General features: G+C 38.9%; 1 protein-coding gene across 2 annotated transcripts; it reads right to left on the bottom strand.

Annotated features, from left to right (window-relative positions):
• Positions 1–447: 447 nt before the first annotated feature.
• Parp2 (poly(ADP-ribose) polymerase 2) lies at positions 448–9,993 on the bottom strand. 2 transcript variants are annotated; one of them, XM_047539940.1, is made up of 16 exons: positions 9,873–9,993; positions 8,753–8,893; positions 8,376–8,446; positions 7,728–7,778; positions 6,058–6,154; positions 5,550–5,625; positions 4,727–4,829; positions 3,707–3,869; positions 3,310–3,448; positions 2,503–2,566; positions 2,290–2,424; positions 1,906–2,033; positions 1,672–1,771; positions 1,201–1,299; positions 835–959; positions 448–716 (listed from the first exon to the last, which is right to left on the bottom strand). In XM_047539940.1, the coding sequence occupies exons 1-16, from the start codon at positions 9,889–9,891 to the stop codon at positions 557–559; spliced, it is 1,671 nt and encodes a 556-aa protein (XP_047395896.1). In that variant the 5' UTR covers positions 9,892–9,993; the 3' UTR covers positions 448–556. The 2 variants fall into 2 exon arrangements, with proteins under 2 accessions (XP_047395896.1, XP_047395895.1); XM_047539939.1 differs by having other exon boundaries at positions 9,849–9,931.
• Between the last annotated feature and the right edge of the window lie 2,658 nt (positions 9,994–12,651).

The following is a 12,651-nucleotide window of genomic DNA, read 5'->3' as shown; positions in this document are numbered from 1 at the left end:
TTTCTCCTTTCTACTATGGCTTAGTATGGCTTAGTAACAGTCCTCCCAGGGTTTCTCAATTGTTTAGATACCTGATGTGGACTAGGATGTTAAATGATGGGAGGCCTGTTCTACAGTTGATGAACAGGAAAAGGGTAATCAAGAAGATATGGATGGGAAAAAGGGGAACAATTCAACCATTGGGACCTTTACTCCTCTTACAGTAATACTGAACAAACTCCAGTTTGCAGAAAAGTTGAATTCAATATAGAAAATCATTTGCCCCCATTAGTGTCCCTCAGGGCACACAGGTTGTTGTTACACTGTGAAAGAACAAGATCCTGAGTAATCTGCATCTAGCTGTGGGATACACAGAGCAATGGATATTTTCTGCCCTGGAAATGGAGATATACTAATGTCAGAATAAGTGCTTAGAGAAGTGAAGTCCATGGAAGCCAGTAGTAGGTTTATACTCTTTTTATTTTATTACATAAAGTATCAAAAAGTTCAAAAGTACAAAACCACTCATTTTCCTGCCTAAAGATTATATCTTCTCTGGTTTATGTAATATCAACATTCACCATAGCTGCAGGAAATTAAACTGAACCTTTAAAAGGTATCGCATACGGACCTGGTTGGGGTTATAGACAACAAACTCATTGTAGTTGAGGGTATAACCCTCTGGATTCAAGATTCCTGTATCACTTGCTGGCCCTAAGGGCACTGTAGTCCCATTCCTGCCAAATAGAAGAAAATGTCAACATCAGTCTTTGGTTCAGAAATTGGAATGGAGAAAACAGAGAGTCTTATTTGTTCAAAAGAAGTCTTCTAGCCCTCTTGGCTTGGAATACTTACAGGGTGACAAAGTGTGCAGGACTGGGAGCCATCTTGCCCAGCCCCTTGGTGCTGTGTTTGTCCTGAAGTAATTCCTCTGCCTTAGGATTGGCTTCTAGTAGCTCATTACACTGACCTAGAGCTACCTGCAAAGCAAAAGATCTCTGAATGCCTACATCCTATTGAGAATTAGGTGACTCATAAGCCAACCAGATAATCCCATTTGCATTTTCTTCCTTTACTCTAGTAATCTAATGCAATCAAAATTTCACTTGGCCCTTCTCAAGTCATCCCAGGTAAACCTTTTTGTTCTTGGGTCAAACTTCTCACTAGAAAAACAAGAATTAATAGCGAACTATAGAGATCATAGATACGGTCCTGATTTACCTCTGATAAAAGTAGCAGTCCTGTGTTCTTTAGGCGAGAGGCAAAGCAGTAATTGGCACTCTTGGAAGACATGTCAGCAAAGTAGATTCCTTTTCCAAACTGAAATATATAAACAAAGACCAAGGTCAGCTGCTTATTAACTCATTACATTAGAAGGATACCTCATACACTGACTGTTTTCCATTCTCGTAAACACAGTACAGATTCTTCTCTATTAACCTTCACAATTATGTTCCAGAGAGGGTAGAAAAATTTTATATCTCTATTCTGGGAAACTGGAAATAAACCTTTTGAAATTTAAAGAAAGAGGTACAAAGTTAGAGATGACAGGGTTATCAGTGAGCTCTGATTTAATTCTTGGGGAGGAGTACCACCTAAACCCAATCTAGAAAACAAACAAACAAAAAGCGACTACTATATCATTGTAACCTTTCCCCTTGTGTTCCATTCCAGAATTCAATTTCTACTTACCATGTAACCTGTAATGGGAGCCTCAGGTGGGGCAATTCGAAGCCCATGGCTCAGAATTCCCACCCAGTTACTCAGTCTGGAACCATGCCATAGCAGCATCCTAAGAAAAAGCCATTATTATACTCCAGGTCATAAATGTAAAAAAGCCAATAGCTGTCTTTGCCACCCGTTCAAGTTCCTTGACTATATTTCAGAAAAGGAAATGTCTTCTGAAGCCCAAAGTTGGACTCACACCTGTTATGAAGGTCCTCTCTGAAGGCTTCTCTTTCACCTTCCTTCTCTACTTCAAAAACATCCAGCAAGGTCATGGTATAGTCATTGTGTGTGGGAGCATGGGTAGACTGTAGGTACTGGGAAATCACCTGTGGAAAAGTGGAAAAAATGGCTGATGTGAACTCTAGAAGAGACTGGGCTGAACTGAAGAATTTGTGGCTTCTGGTATAACTTGGCAGAACTTTCTGCACCCAAATGGTCTTATAAGGCAGTTAGAAAGAGCTCTACCTTCACAAATTCCTCCTAAGAAGAATTCTGTCTTCTTTGACAATTTGCTTTTTATCAGAAATGGAGAATAACAGATGGGGGAAGGTGGATCTTTGTGTATAAGACCATTTTTCTTACTTTGAACTCATAACTTTCATGGTCTAGAGGGTGCAAGGCACAATGTAGGTTTCTGTAGTGTTGGTCCAATGGGTGTTCTGGACTTTGCAGTTCTGTCTTCACCAGTTTAATGGCAATTTCAATGTCTCTCAAAGCCTAAGAAGAAGATATAGAATCAATGTGAGGAAACCTGGGATAAGAGATTTAATACTTTCCAATCCATATATACCTCACCTCTAGCAGCTGTACTTTGTCTGACAGTTCTTTCTCTGTCCGGATTAAAGGAGGGGTACGGAGTCTAAGGACAAAGATAGAAGCAATAATGAGCTGTCTGATTTGTGTCTAAAAGGAACATGACTGAAAACAGCAGGCTTAAAATTGGTCCTTTAGAAAACAGATCATGGGAACTGAGATTTCCCACTTGAAAGAGAGACCTATGAAGATTTTCAAATATATAAAAGGATATTAAATATATACTCTGAGTAGGATAAAGGGAACTACATAGATTTTCACATTTGGGACTACAGTTGAATTTCTTTTTTATGGGATCCTTTTAAAAATAAGTTGCAGCCTGGTACAATGACCCCAATGACTCAGGAGGCTGAGGCAAGATCAGTTTCAGCAATTTAGTGAGACCCTGTCTCAAAGTTTAAAAAAAAAAAAAAAAAAAAAAAAAAAAAGGATAAACATGTATTTTATGTATCTAGTATCATTTGAGTCACAGAAATGTTAGTATAGTTATAGTCACCTTAAATAAAAGGAGTGATAAGTCTGATGGTTGGACAGCTAGACCCATTCTCTCTTTAGCTGGTAATTTCTACTTGGTCAGAGATTATGGTTGTAATCAGGACAGAAGATTCCATCCCATATTTTTAAACTGATTAAATATGCTATCTATAAATCATTTTGGTACTATTTAAGATCTATTTAAGATGATAATTTCCTTAGGAATAAAAGATTAAAGGATTATAGCTGCTGCTAATTTGATTCAGGGAATATGGATGGGGAGAAAAACAAATAAAGGAATAACACAGCCCTTACCCAAAGTCATGTGGGATCCTGGTATAAAACTCATTGCATGCTTCCAAGAGAGCTCGTCCACACTGGCCAGCCCGAATACAATCCTCAATCTTTTTAAGAGACTGGTAACCTGCCTTGATTTGTGCTACTGTCAGCTTCCCTGCAGGCCCAACCAGAGATAAGACTCTGAATTAGGTCCCATCCTGTAAACAGTACTTACATCCCTGCCCAGCAGAGGTTCTGACTTTTCAACTTTCAAAATAGTTCCTCCCCTCACCCCACAACCTCTTATCCCAAATCTTGTGTTCTTCATTTGATACTATCACAGCAAGCTTTACATCATCATAGTGAAGAAATATACCATTAAAGAAACTAGGACATATGAAGAGGGAATATATGACAGAATGTGAAATCCTACCAAGTGGGGCTTTCTTTGTGTCATACTTCATTTCAATCATCATCTCTTCCATGGTCTGGACATTACAGATCAACTTTACCAGTTCCTGTACCCGAAGATCTAGCTGTGACTCTGGCTTCAAGGGGGCTTTAAGAGATTTCTCTTGTTTTGTTTTATCTTCATCCTATAGAAAAGCAAACAAAAGCCACAAAATCTGAAAGAATATATTTTAGGACCTTGAAAGAAGTGTTCTACAGAGTAACCCTCAATCAGTCTCTGCTTGAACACAGGAACATTCCATTCTTAACCCACTGGAATACCAATGTGACTTCCACTTCTAAGTGCCCCACAGTTAAACACTCAGAGAAACTCTAAAAGGCCCTCTTGATGGTCATTAAGTATGTAAACACATTACTATATTTCAAATCTCCTGATTTTTTTTCTTTTATAGTACTGGGGATTAAAGCCCAGGGCCTCATGTATACTAGGAAAGCAATCTATCACTGATATCTCCAACCCTTTTTTGAGGTAGGATCTTGCTAAGCTGCCCGGGCTGATCTTGAACTAGTGATCCTCCTCCCAGGAGCTGGTATTACAGGTATGTGCCACAAGGCCTAGCTTTTGAAAACCTCTCTATTTCATGTATATGACAGTTTTCAGCCTTCTGATACATCTCAGTTTGTTAATTTCTTTACAATGGTACAGAATTGGAAATGAAAACAATTTTAAATGTAGTTGTTTCAGTTTGGTTATGCATTACTCCTTTCTTGGTCCCTAACAATAGAATTCTGGAAACAGGGCTTTAGATTTTGTTAATAATTTTAGTAAATAACAGAGCAGGGACTAAAAAGGCGCACTCTAGTCTCACTCTTTCTGCCCCTTTGAGATCACAAAGATAAGTGACAGTTACCTCTGAGGTGGGGAACAGCAATGACTCAAGATATTCTGACCTGTCTGGTCTTAGGCTGATATGAACCTTCCTGCTAGACTTTTCCCTGAGTAAGTGGAGACAGTTTTCCCCTAAAAGTAGTTAGAGTTTACCTGAGTATTGGTGGAATAGTCCATCTGTAGCATATCATATTTTCCAGGCACCTTCTCAAACTTCTCACGATCTTCCCAATTATTTTTGGTTTTGTCAAGAAATCTGTAGAGTACAAGGTGGTAAGAAGACCTTACAAATAAAAGTTTATGACTAGGAATGGACCTATAACTGCTTCCTTAGAAAAAGAAATCTCCAAAAATTTATTATGCTCCCCCCACGACCCCAGAGCTCCTTTACATCTCAGCTTTCCAAAAATATGAATTCTAAATTATGAGTCTGAAGAGAAAAACTCTGGAACAAAGGAATTAAATAAAACAAAACAAAATAAGTGGTGGCTCACCGTGAGGAGAGAATCCTTAGGTATCCCAAAGTTCCGCAAACACCACAAAACCATGAGATTTAAAGCAAAAGATACCTATCCAATTCTAATGAAACATATTCCCAGAGACTCCTGAAAGTTCTCCAACCATACAGTACAGGGGACTGAACCCAGGGAATATGGATGGGAAGAAGAAAAGCTTTTAAAACTCTAGCTTGATATTCTCTACCCCCATGATGATCTCTACTTCCCCCAAATTTCTTGTATTTGTTTATTGTGGATTAAATATGTTAGATTCTTCTGGTTTTAGTTAATTTCAAAGCTCTCTATTAATTTAATCACTAAGGATGCAATTTAGTCTTCTAATCCCAATTTGAATTACTTCTAATTGTCAGAGTAGGAAAAACTTCATTTTTAGGTCAAATCTCATTCATTATAAATTTTTTTTAAAAGAAGATCAATCTAAGAAAAGTATTTTTTTGTACTCATTTTTGACTACTCACTTCTTCTGAAAGATTTCCTTGGCCTTGTGGAGGTCACCTGAACAAGCCACCAAACTGTGCTGCCCAATTTTCCCAACTGCAAAGTAAATGCCACACATAAGATGTTCTGTTCTGCACTCTAAGAACAGTTTCCTAACAAACCAGTTCTCAAGGCTTCTCTGATTATTATCTGGCAAATAAGCAGGGAAAGAAGAAGGGAAAGATGAAAGCACTAGGGAACTGATTGTGTTGACACAAGTTACCCGCTAACTGCCATAGCCAATGAGCAGTACTAGCTGTCCAATGGCAGGAGAGTTCTCAGCCTCACAGGATTGCTCTTATTCTTTCCAAGGGGAACTTTCTCATAAGGATCCCCACTACATTGTCCAACTTCAAGAAGACTAACTTGCTCTCTAAGCTCCTCCCAAATTTCAAAGCCTACACTTTTCCAATTTAAACTCAGCTACTCATTACACTGTTTCTGGCTTTCTGAATGAGAATGCATAAAATCCATAATACAAGTCATTACCTCGGCCCCATCTCATCCAAACACTGAAGTTTCTCTGGGCATCATCTTCTAACAACTGAATAAGATAGTACTTGTTGTTGTTGAATTGGAGATTGGTCTATGATGAGAGAGAGAATAGTGAACATAAAAGGAGACAGTTTTGCAAATGTTTAAGTCACATAAACCAATGATTCTTAGTCACAGGTGCTAGTAATTTCCATAAAGAAAAGGACAGCATGGGGTAAAAAATTAGGTTCCTGTAAACGTAAGGATATAAAGAAAGAATCGGGTTTTTATATTAAACTTTGGATTTTCAGGAATTAAAGTTGTAGCCTGGAACTTTCCCAAAAACACTCTACCTAATTTCAATATCTTACAGTGATTGGCTGCTCCTGTTCAACTGACCTATGAGCAGTACTGTTTTCCAAGTCCTAATCCATTCTTTATAATTATTTCCTGAATGAAAATATTTTTTTCTTTATTTTTTGGTATTGGGGATTGAACCTAGAATAACTTTACTACTAAGCTACAACCCCAGTCCTTTCTACTTTTTATTTTGAGACAAGGTCTCACTAAGTTGCTCAGGGCATTACTAAGTTGCTAAGACCATTCTCAAGCTTGCAATTCTCCTGCCTCAGCCTCCCAAGTCACTGGGATGACAGATATGCAGCACTGTACCTAGCCCATATGAAAACAATTTTGATACTCCATAGGTCTATAATTACTGTGTTTGCTTGTTTGGATTAGTTCTTACTCTGATAGTTCTGAGAGCTTTGGTTTGTCAGCTGCAGAAATATGACAGTGAAGCTGAGAGCAGGACAATGTTGCACAGGGACAAATAGGAATAGGACTGTCACATCTGTCTTATTCCTAACCTGACTTGGAGACATTAAAGGAGAATATGAGTAGTATCCAAAAAGAGGTATCTGTAAGTTAACTCTGAGAGTGAAGAGTGGTCCATGATAAGACACAGTAGCCAGTACTGGAAGACTGAATCCTGGGTATTAAAGCACTGCCCTTTCCTATCTCTACTTCCTACCTTCTTCATAAAATCATGGGAGCAAGAAGGGGCATTACGATATTTTCTGTGTGCTTATGATATTTACAATGGAAGAAAGAGTAACAAAGGAATACTAGTCAGCTGCTAAAAATTTATGTTGAGTCAATAAATTCAAATATGAAGTGATAACCAGGAAATACAGTAACCAAGCAAATACATTATATATTCAAAACCACAAAACAAAGAGTAAATAGAAAAGTTTAATTAAAAATAAGAAATAAATTTAACTACATACAAATTTAAGACTTCAATATGGGCAAAAAGTGTATACCACAAGGAAAAGGCAAATGACAAATTTGGAAACCATGAGCAATTTATATTACAAACAAAAAGGTATTTGCCACATATGTACAATTATTCCCTAAAGCCAGTTAAAAAACAAAACAAAAACCCAGCCAACAACCCATTAGATAATGAGCAAGAAAATATGAAGACAGTTTATAGTTTCAATAAAAGATGTAAGGTTTGCAAAAAAAAATCTCATAGAGGACTTCACTCTCTGGCAGTGTGTTAGAGCTGAGTACTCAGGAGTTTAACAACAAGTAGCTAAAAGAAGGGATTTCAGAGTTAAAGATCTGGGTATCAACAATAATTATCAAGAAAGACCCATAAATAAAATGGATCCTCTTACTTGATTTAGCATGACATCATAGACATCATTTCCTTCACAATACACATGAGCCTAGAGAAAGGAAGAAAAATGACATTAGTATATTCTCAGCCCTGAGATCCAAAGTGAAGCTCTGAATTTTCTTATGTCTCAAGGCTCGTTCCCCAGCACCATCACCAACTATCTTTCAAGGATAGAAATGCAAATGCAATTTCTATACATACCTTGTCATTACTATAATGAAAACATGTCAGTCTTTTTCTAATTACAGAAACACAAAAGATTTAAATGCAAAACAAACTGGTCCAAAAGCAGCTTTTCTTTTATATTCTTCAAATCCTTTTCCTATTCAACATTATTCATATCATTCCAAGGAAGTGTCTCATTAGACTGATAGTTTGCCCTAAATAAAGACAGCATTTTCTGATTCCAAGAGAAGAAGCTGTGGAAGGGTGATGGCAACCCCCAAAAGTAACTATAATAACATCCTGATTATTAATTCCAAACCTTACTACTTCTCTCAGCTTTGGAGAAAATGAATCATTAGCAAAATTTCAGAGATAATTTCTAAAATGAACATCAGCAATATCCCAAAGAGGAATCCTAATAACGAAAGAACATTGCTCTCTGACAAATCATAGACTGACAATCAGTTCCACAGTCTCTCACCTTTCCCACCTTGGCTGTACACTCTGGGTCCACAGGGGCTTTCCCCTTTAACAATAAGGCTTTCACAGATTCTGAGGAAAGAGAAATATGTACAAGCATTACTTATGTGGGAATCAAAAGTAGCTGTCATGATTAGAAATCAATCACAACTAACTTTGACATTTCTAAGTAATCCTGGTCTTCTGCCTAGGTCTCAATACATCTCAAATACAAGAAAATGAAGATTCAACAAAGTAAATTAATAATGTGGTATGCCCAAGGATAGAGCAATCAATTAATTATATCATCCAGGAAGGAATGAATGAGTTTAAAGAACATATCACCCTCACCCCTCCCACAGACCATCTAGCTGGCCCATGTCCTCCTTGGCTTACTACCTTGCCTGTCTTCTGTCCTGTCCTTATCAGCCTTTCCTCCAGTTTCAGGATTCTTTTTCTGACATGTTCTAGTTTTCTTGGCAAGAGGAGAGTCTTCTGTTGTTGAGTTGCCATTGTTAAGTCTCTTGGTTTCATTTAATGCTATAGAGGCCAAGGGCAAGAACAATGAGAAGAAATAATGAGCGTACAGTGAATTTGATCCTTTGTTGGAAAAAGAAAAAGTATAAAAAAAAAAAAAAAAGATTAAGATGGTTTGGGCCAGGTGTGGTAGTGCCTGCCACAATTCCAGTGATTCCAGGCTAAGGCAGGAGGATCAAAAGTTCCAGGCCAGCCTCAACCATTTAGTTAGACCCTCAGCAACTTGTGACACTGTATCAAAATAAAATATAAAAAAAGGACTGGGGATGTAGCTAAGAGGTAAAGTGCCCTTGGGTTCACACCCCAGTACCAAGGAAACAATTTTTAGAAGAGATGTTTTGGAAATTTACAAAGATATAACAACTGCCACACCGCCATTCTTAAGAAGGCCTTATCCTTCCTACATTGCAATTGTAGTCAAATAACTAACAGAATAAAGTGGAATCGCAGGGTTCACCGCCTGAGGCATGAGTCTTCAAGCTTGCTTTCCTCTTCTCTGATGCTCCAAACACCCCTCCCCCCGCAAATATCCACCTTTAAACCAGAAAACTATCTAATTTATAGAGTGGACCTATGCATTTAGAGAACATAATACACGAAGAACTATATCTCAAGGTTTAATTGAAGCGTTTTTCCTTACTTAGTGGTTCATGAAATAATGCTGCACTTCACAATATTTTAATTGTATGGCATTCGGTTTTAACAGTACTGGAACAACGTTAGCTGTTACTGGTCCGCAAACCTTTTTGGATTTAAGAACTGTAATATGAAAAAAACAACTTAAAAAGTTTAGAACTAAAACTAGTTTGGGAGTCAAACTAGTTTTGACTGCTGTTTCTGGGGAGGAGGCAGAGTGAAAGTCAGGGCAGCGGGCACAGTTCCTTTTCCGACTGCCGGGACTCAAGCATTCCGCGCCCCAGGACAATGCTCCCCGCGCCCGCTACCAAGCGCTTCGAACCTTGCCGCCGGCTGCAGCTCTTACCCCGCCGTCGCGCCGCCATGGAGCCCAGACGCTGACGTCATCAGCCCGCTCCCAGGAATCGCAGGCTCAGGGTCACAGTCCCCCACCACGCAGCGCGCCTGCGCTCCGGCGAGAAGACGACCGGCCCGTGCAGGAGGCACGCTCTGCTATATTTGCATATCGCTGTGTGTTGTGGGTAGTTACCATGACCGATAAATGTCTGTACATTTGGGAGCCTTATAAGTTCTGCTTGACCTTACCTTCCCTCATAGGGCGGAGGGAAGCTCATCAGTGGGGCCACAAACTGAGTGCTTTGCGTCACTCTACCCCATGTCCCTTGGGAAGGTCTGAGACTAGGGCCATAAAGCGGCCCTAACAGGGCCCTCCCTGAATCTCGGGGAGGTGAGTTCCCAGAGAACGGGGCTCCGCGCGAGGGCAGACTGGGCAGGAGATGCCGTGGACCCCGCCCTTGGGGAGGGGCCCGGCGGATGCCTCCTTAGCCGGAGCTTGGAACAGACTCACGGCCAGCGAAGTGAGTTCAATGGCTGAGGTGAGGTACCCTCCACTGGGGCCTCATAACCCAATTCAGACTACTCTCCCCCGTCCTCTTTTAGAGGAAAATGTTTTCCAGAACATCCTTAAAATACATGAACTGGGGCACGTGGAATTCTGAATGTATGGCATGTTGGAAAGTCGGAAGAAAACTAATTCCCTTTTCGGGAATAGGGAGCGGTCAGGAAACCTATGGGAATGCTGGTCCTCTGGTACTTAGTGACTTGGGTCAGGGGTTTCCAAACGTTGGCAGCATAAGAATCACGAGGCCTATAGGGTCTGTATGAATAGTTTCCCCGGGGAGCCAGGACATTGGGTAACTGATTTAGAAACACATTTTTAGGTTAAAATGGTCCCAGTAAGAAGAAATGAGAACTTCATATATGTAAGCACACACATACATACAGGAATTCCAGGTAAATTTTAGCAAATCAAATCCAACAGTATATTAATGTGACTCACGTGGCTTTTACTCCAGGACAAAAAGATTGTTCACAATTAGATAATTCATTCTTTCAACAAACATTTATTGAGCACCTTGCCGGATTCTTGGGATAAAAGAGCCTAGTCAAAATAGACATAGTTCATGTCTTCATAGAACTTGTAGTTGGATACCGATATTAATCAAGTGAGTGCACAAACAAATCTGAAAGTATAGCTGCAACAAGCAATAATGAAACACATACAGTACTAAGGGAAATTTTAATGGGGGAGCAGATTGGGGAACTCGTCACTAAGAAAATGACATGAGTTGCATTGTATAAAAGGAATCATTTAGGGAGGAGGGGAGAGAATGGTGGCTAGAGAAATAAGAGCGACTGCAAGTGTGTGACGTGAAACTGGAGAGGAAGCCAGTGCCCACAGCAAGCCAGGCTTTCCTTATCAAGGCCAGAAAGTAGTGTCTTGGTTTAGTGTGTTGTGAGTGTGTTCGTGTGTGTGTGTGTGTGTGTGTGTGTGTGTTTTAACAGATGAACTAAAGGCTAATATTAATAAATGTGAAACCTCTTAAACAGAAAATGGACATGTTCTTTAAACCTTGAGATAGGTAATGGTTTCTTCAGACACAAAAGTCATTGAATATGACAAAATATTGGTGAATTTGATTATATTGCTATTAAGAATTATTGATAATGTTGGGCAGGGTGGCAAGTTCCTGTAAGCTTAGCTATTTGGGAGCATGAGGCAGGAGAATTACAGGTTTGAAACCAGCCTCAGCAATTTAGCCAGGCCCTGTCTCAAAAAAAAAAAAAAAAAAAAAAAAAAGGTTTGGGAATGTAGCTCAGTAGTAAAGCACCCCTGGGTTCAATCCCCAATACTAAAAATAAATAAAATCTAGACATTTGATTATATTAACAATTTTTGTTTATGGAAAGAACAACGGTTCAATAGACTGAGGCAGAAGGATCAAGTGTTCAAAGCCAGCCTCAGCAAAAAGCAAGGTACTAAGCAACTCAGTGAGACCCTGTCTCTAAATAAAATACAAAACAGAGCTGGGGATGTGGCACAGTGGTCAAGTGCCGCTGAGTTCATTCCCAGTACTAATAAAAATAAAAGATGTAAATTTTATTCTGATGCAGTGGTGCACACCTGTAATCCTAGCTACTAAGGAGGCTGAGGCAGGAGGATACCAAATTTACTGCCACAATGGGCAATTTAGTAAGAATCTGCTTCAAAATAAAATTTAAAAAGATCTTGTTGATAAGTGATGGAGTGCTTACAACTTGGGTGAGGCCCTGGGTTAATGCCCAGTGTGGGTGGTGTTGAGGAGAATATAAAATTTAGGAAGAAAAAAGTTCTCATTATTTGTATGTGGTCTAATTATGGTTATTAAAAAAAATCCAGAAGAGACTATAAGGTAGGCTGAATATGAAAGCATAATATGAAACAATGTGAAAACTTAGCAAGGCTGATAGAAAATAACATATAAAAATAAACTGTATATTTATAAAAGACCCTGAAACAACTAGAAACAAAATTTCAAAAAAGGTACCATTTATGGCAACATCAAAGCATATCAACTACTTGAAAATAAATCTGATAAAATTTGGGTACTGAATATATATATTGGATTGGATTGGTTAACTTGATTCAGTGGCAGGTCAAAAGTCTCTGACAATTATGATACAAATAAGGTAGAGAAAACTAAAAGACAATAATTTAAAGATAGGAAAAATGTAATAAAAATTCAGAATAGCTAAGAGAATTTTCTTTGTGTACTAGATCCTGAGCTAACAGCTTTAATAATCAT

This window comes from Sciurus carolinensis, chromosome 2, assembly GCF_902686445.1.
Source record: "Sciurus carolinensis chromosome 2, mSciCar1.2, whole genome shotgun sequence".
NCBI lineage: Eukaryota > Metazoa > Chordata > Mammalia > Rodentia > Sciuridae > Sciurus > Sciurus carolinensis.
Note: the sequence above shows the minus strand (reverse complement) of the source record. Positions and strands in the feature narration are given on the sequence as shown.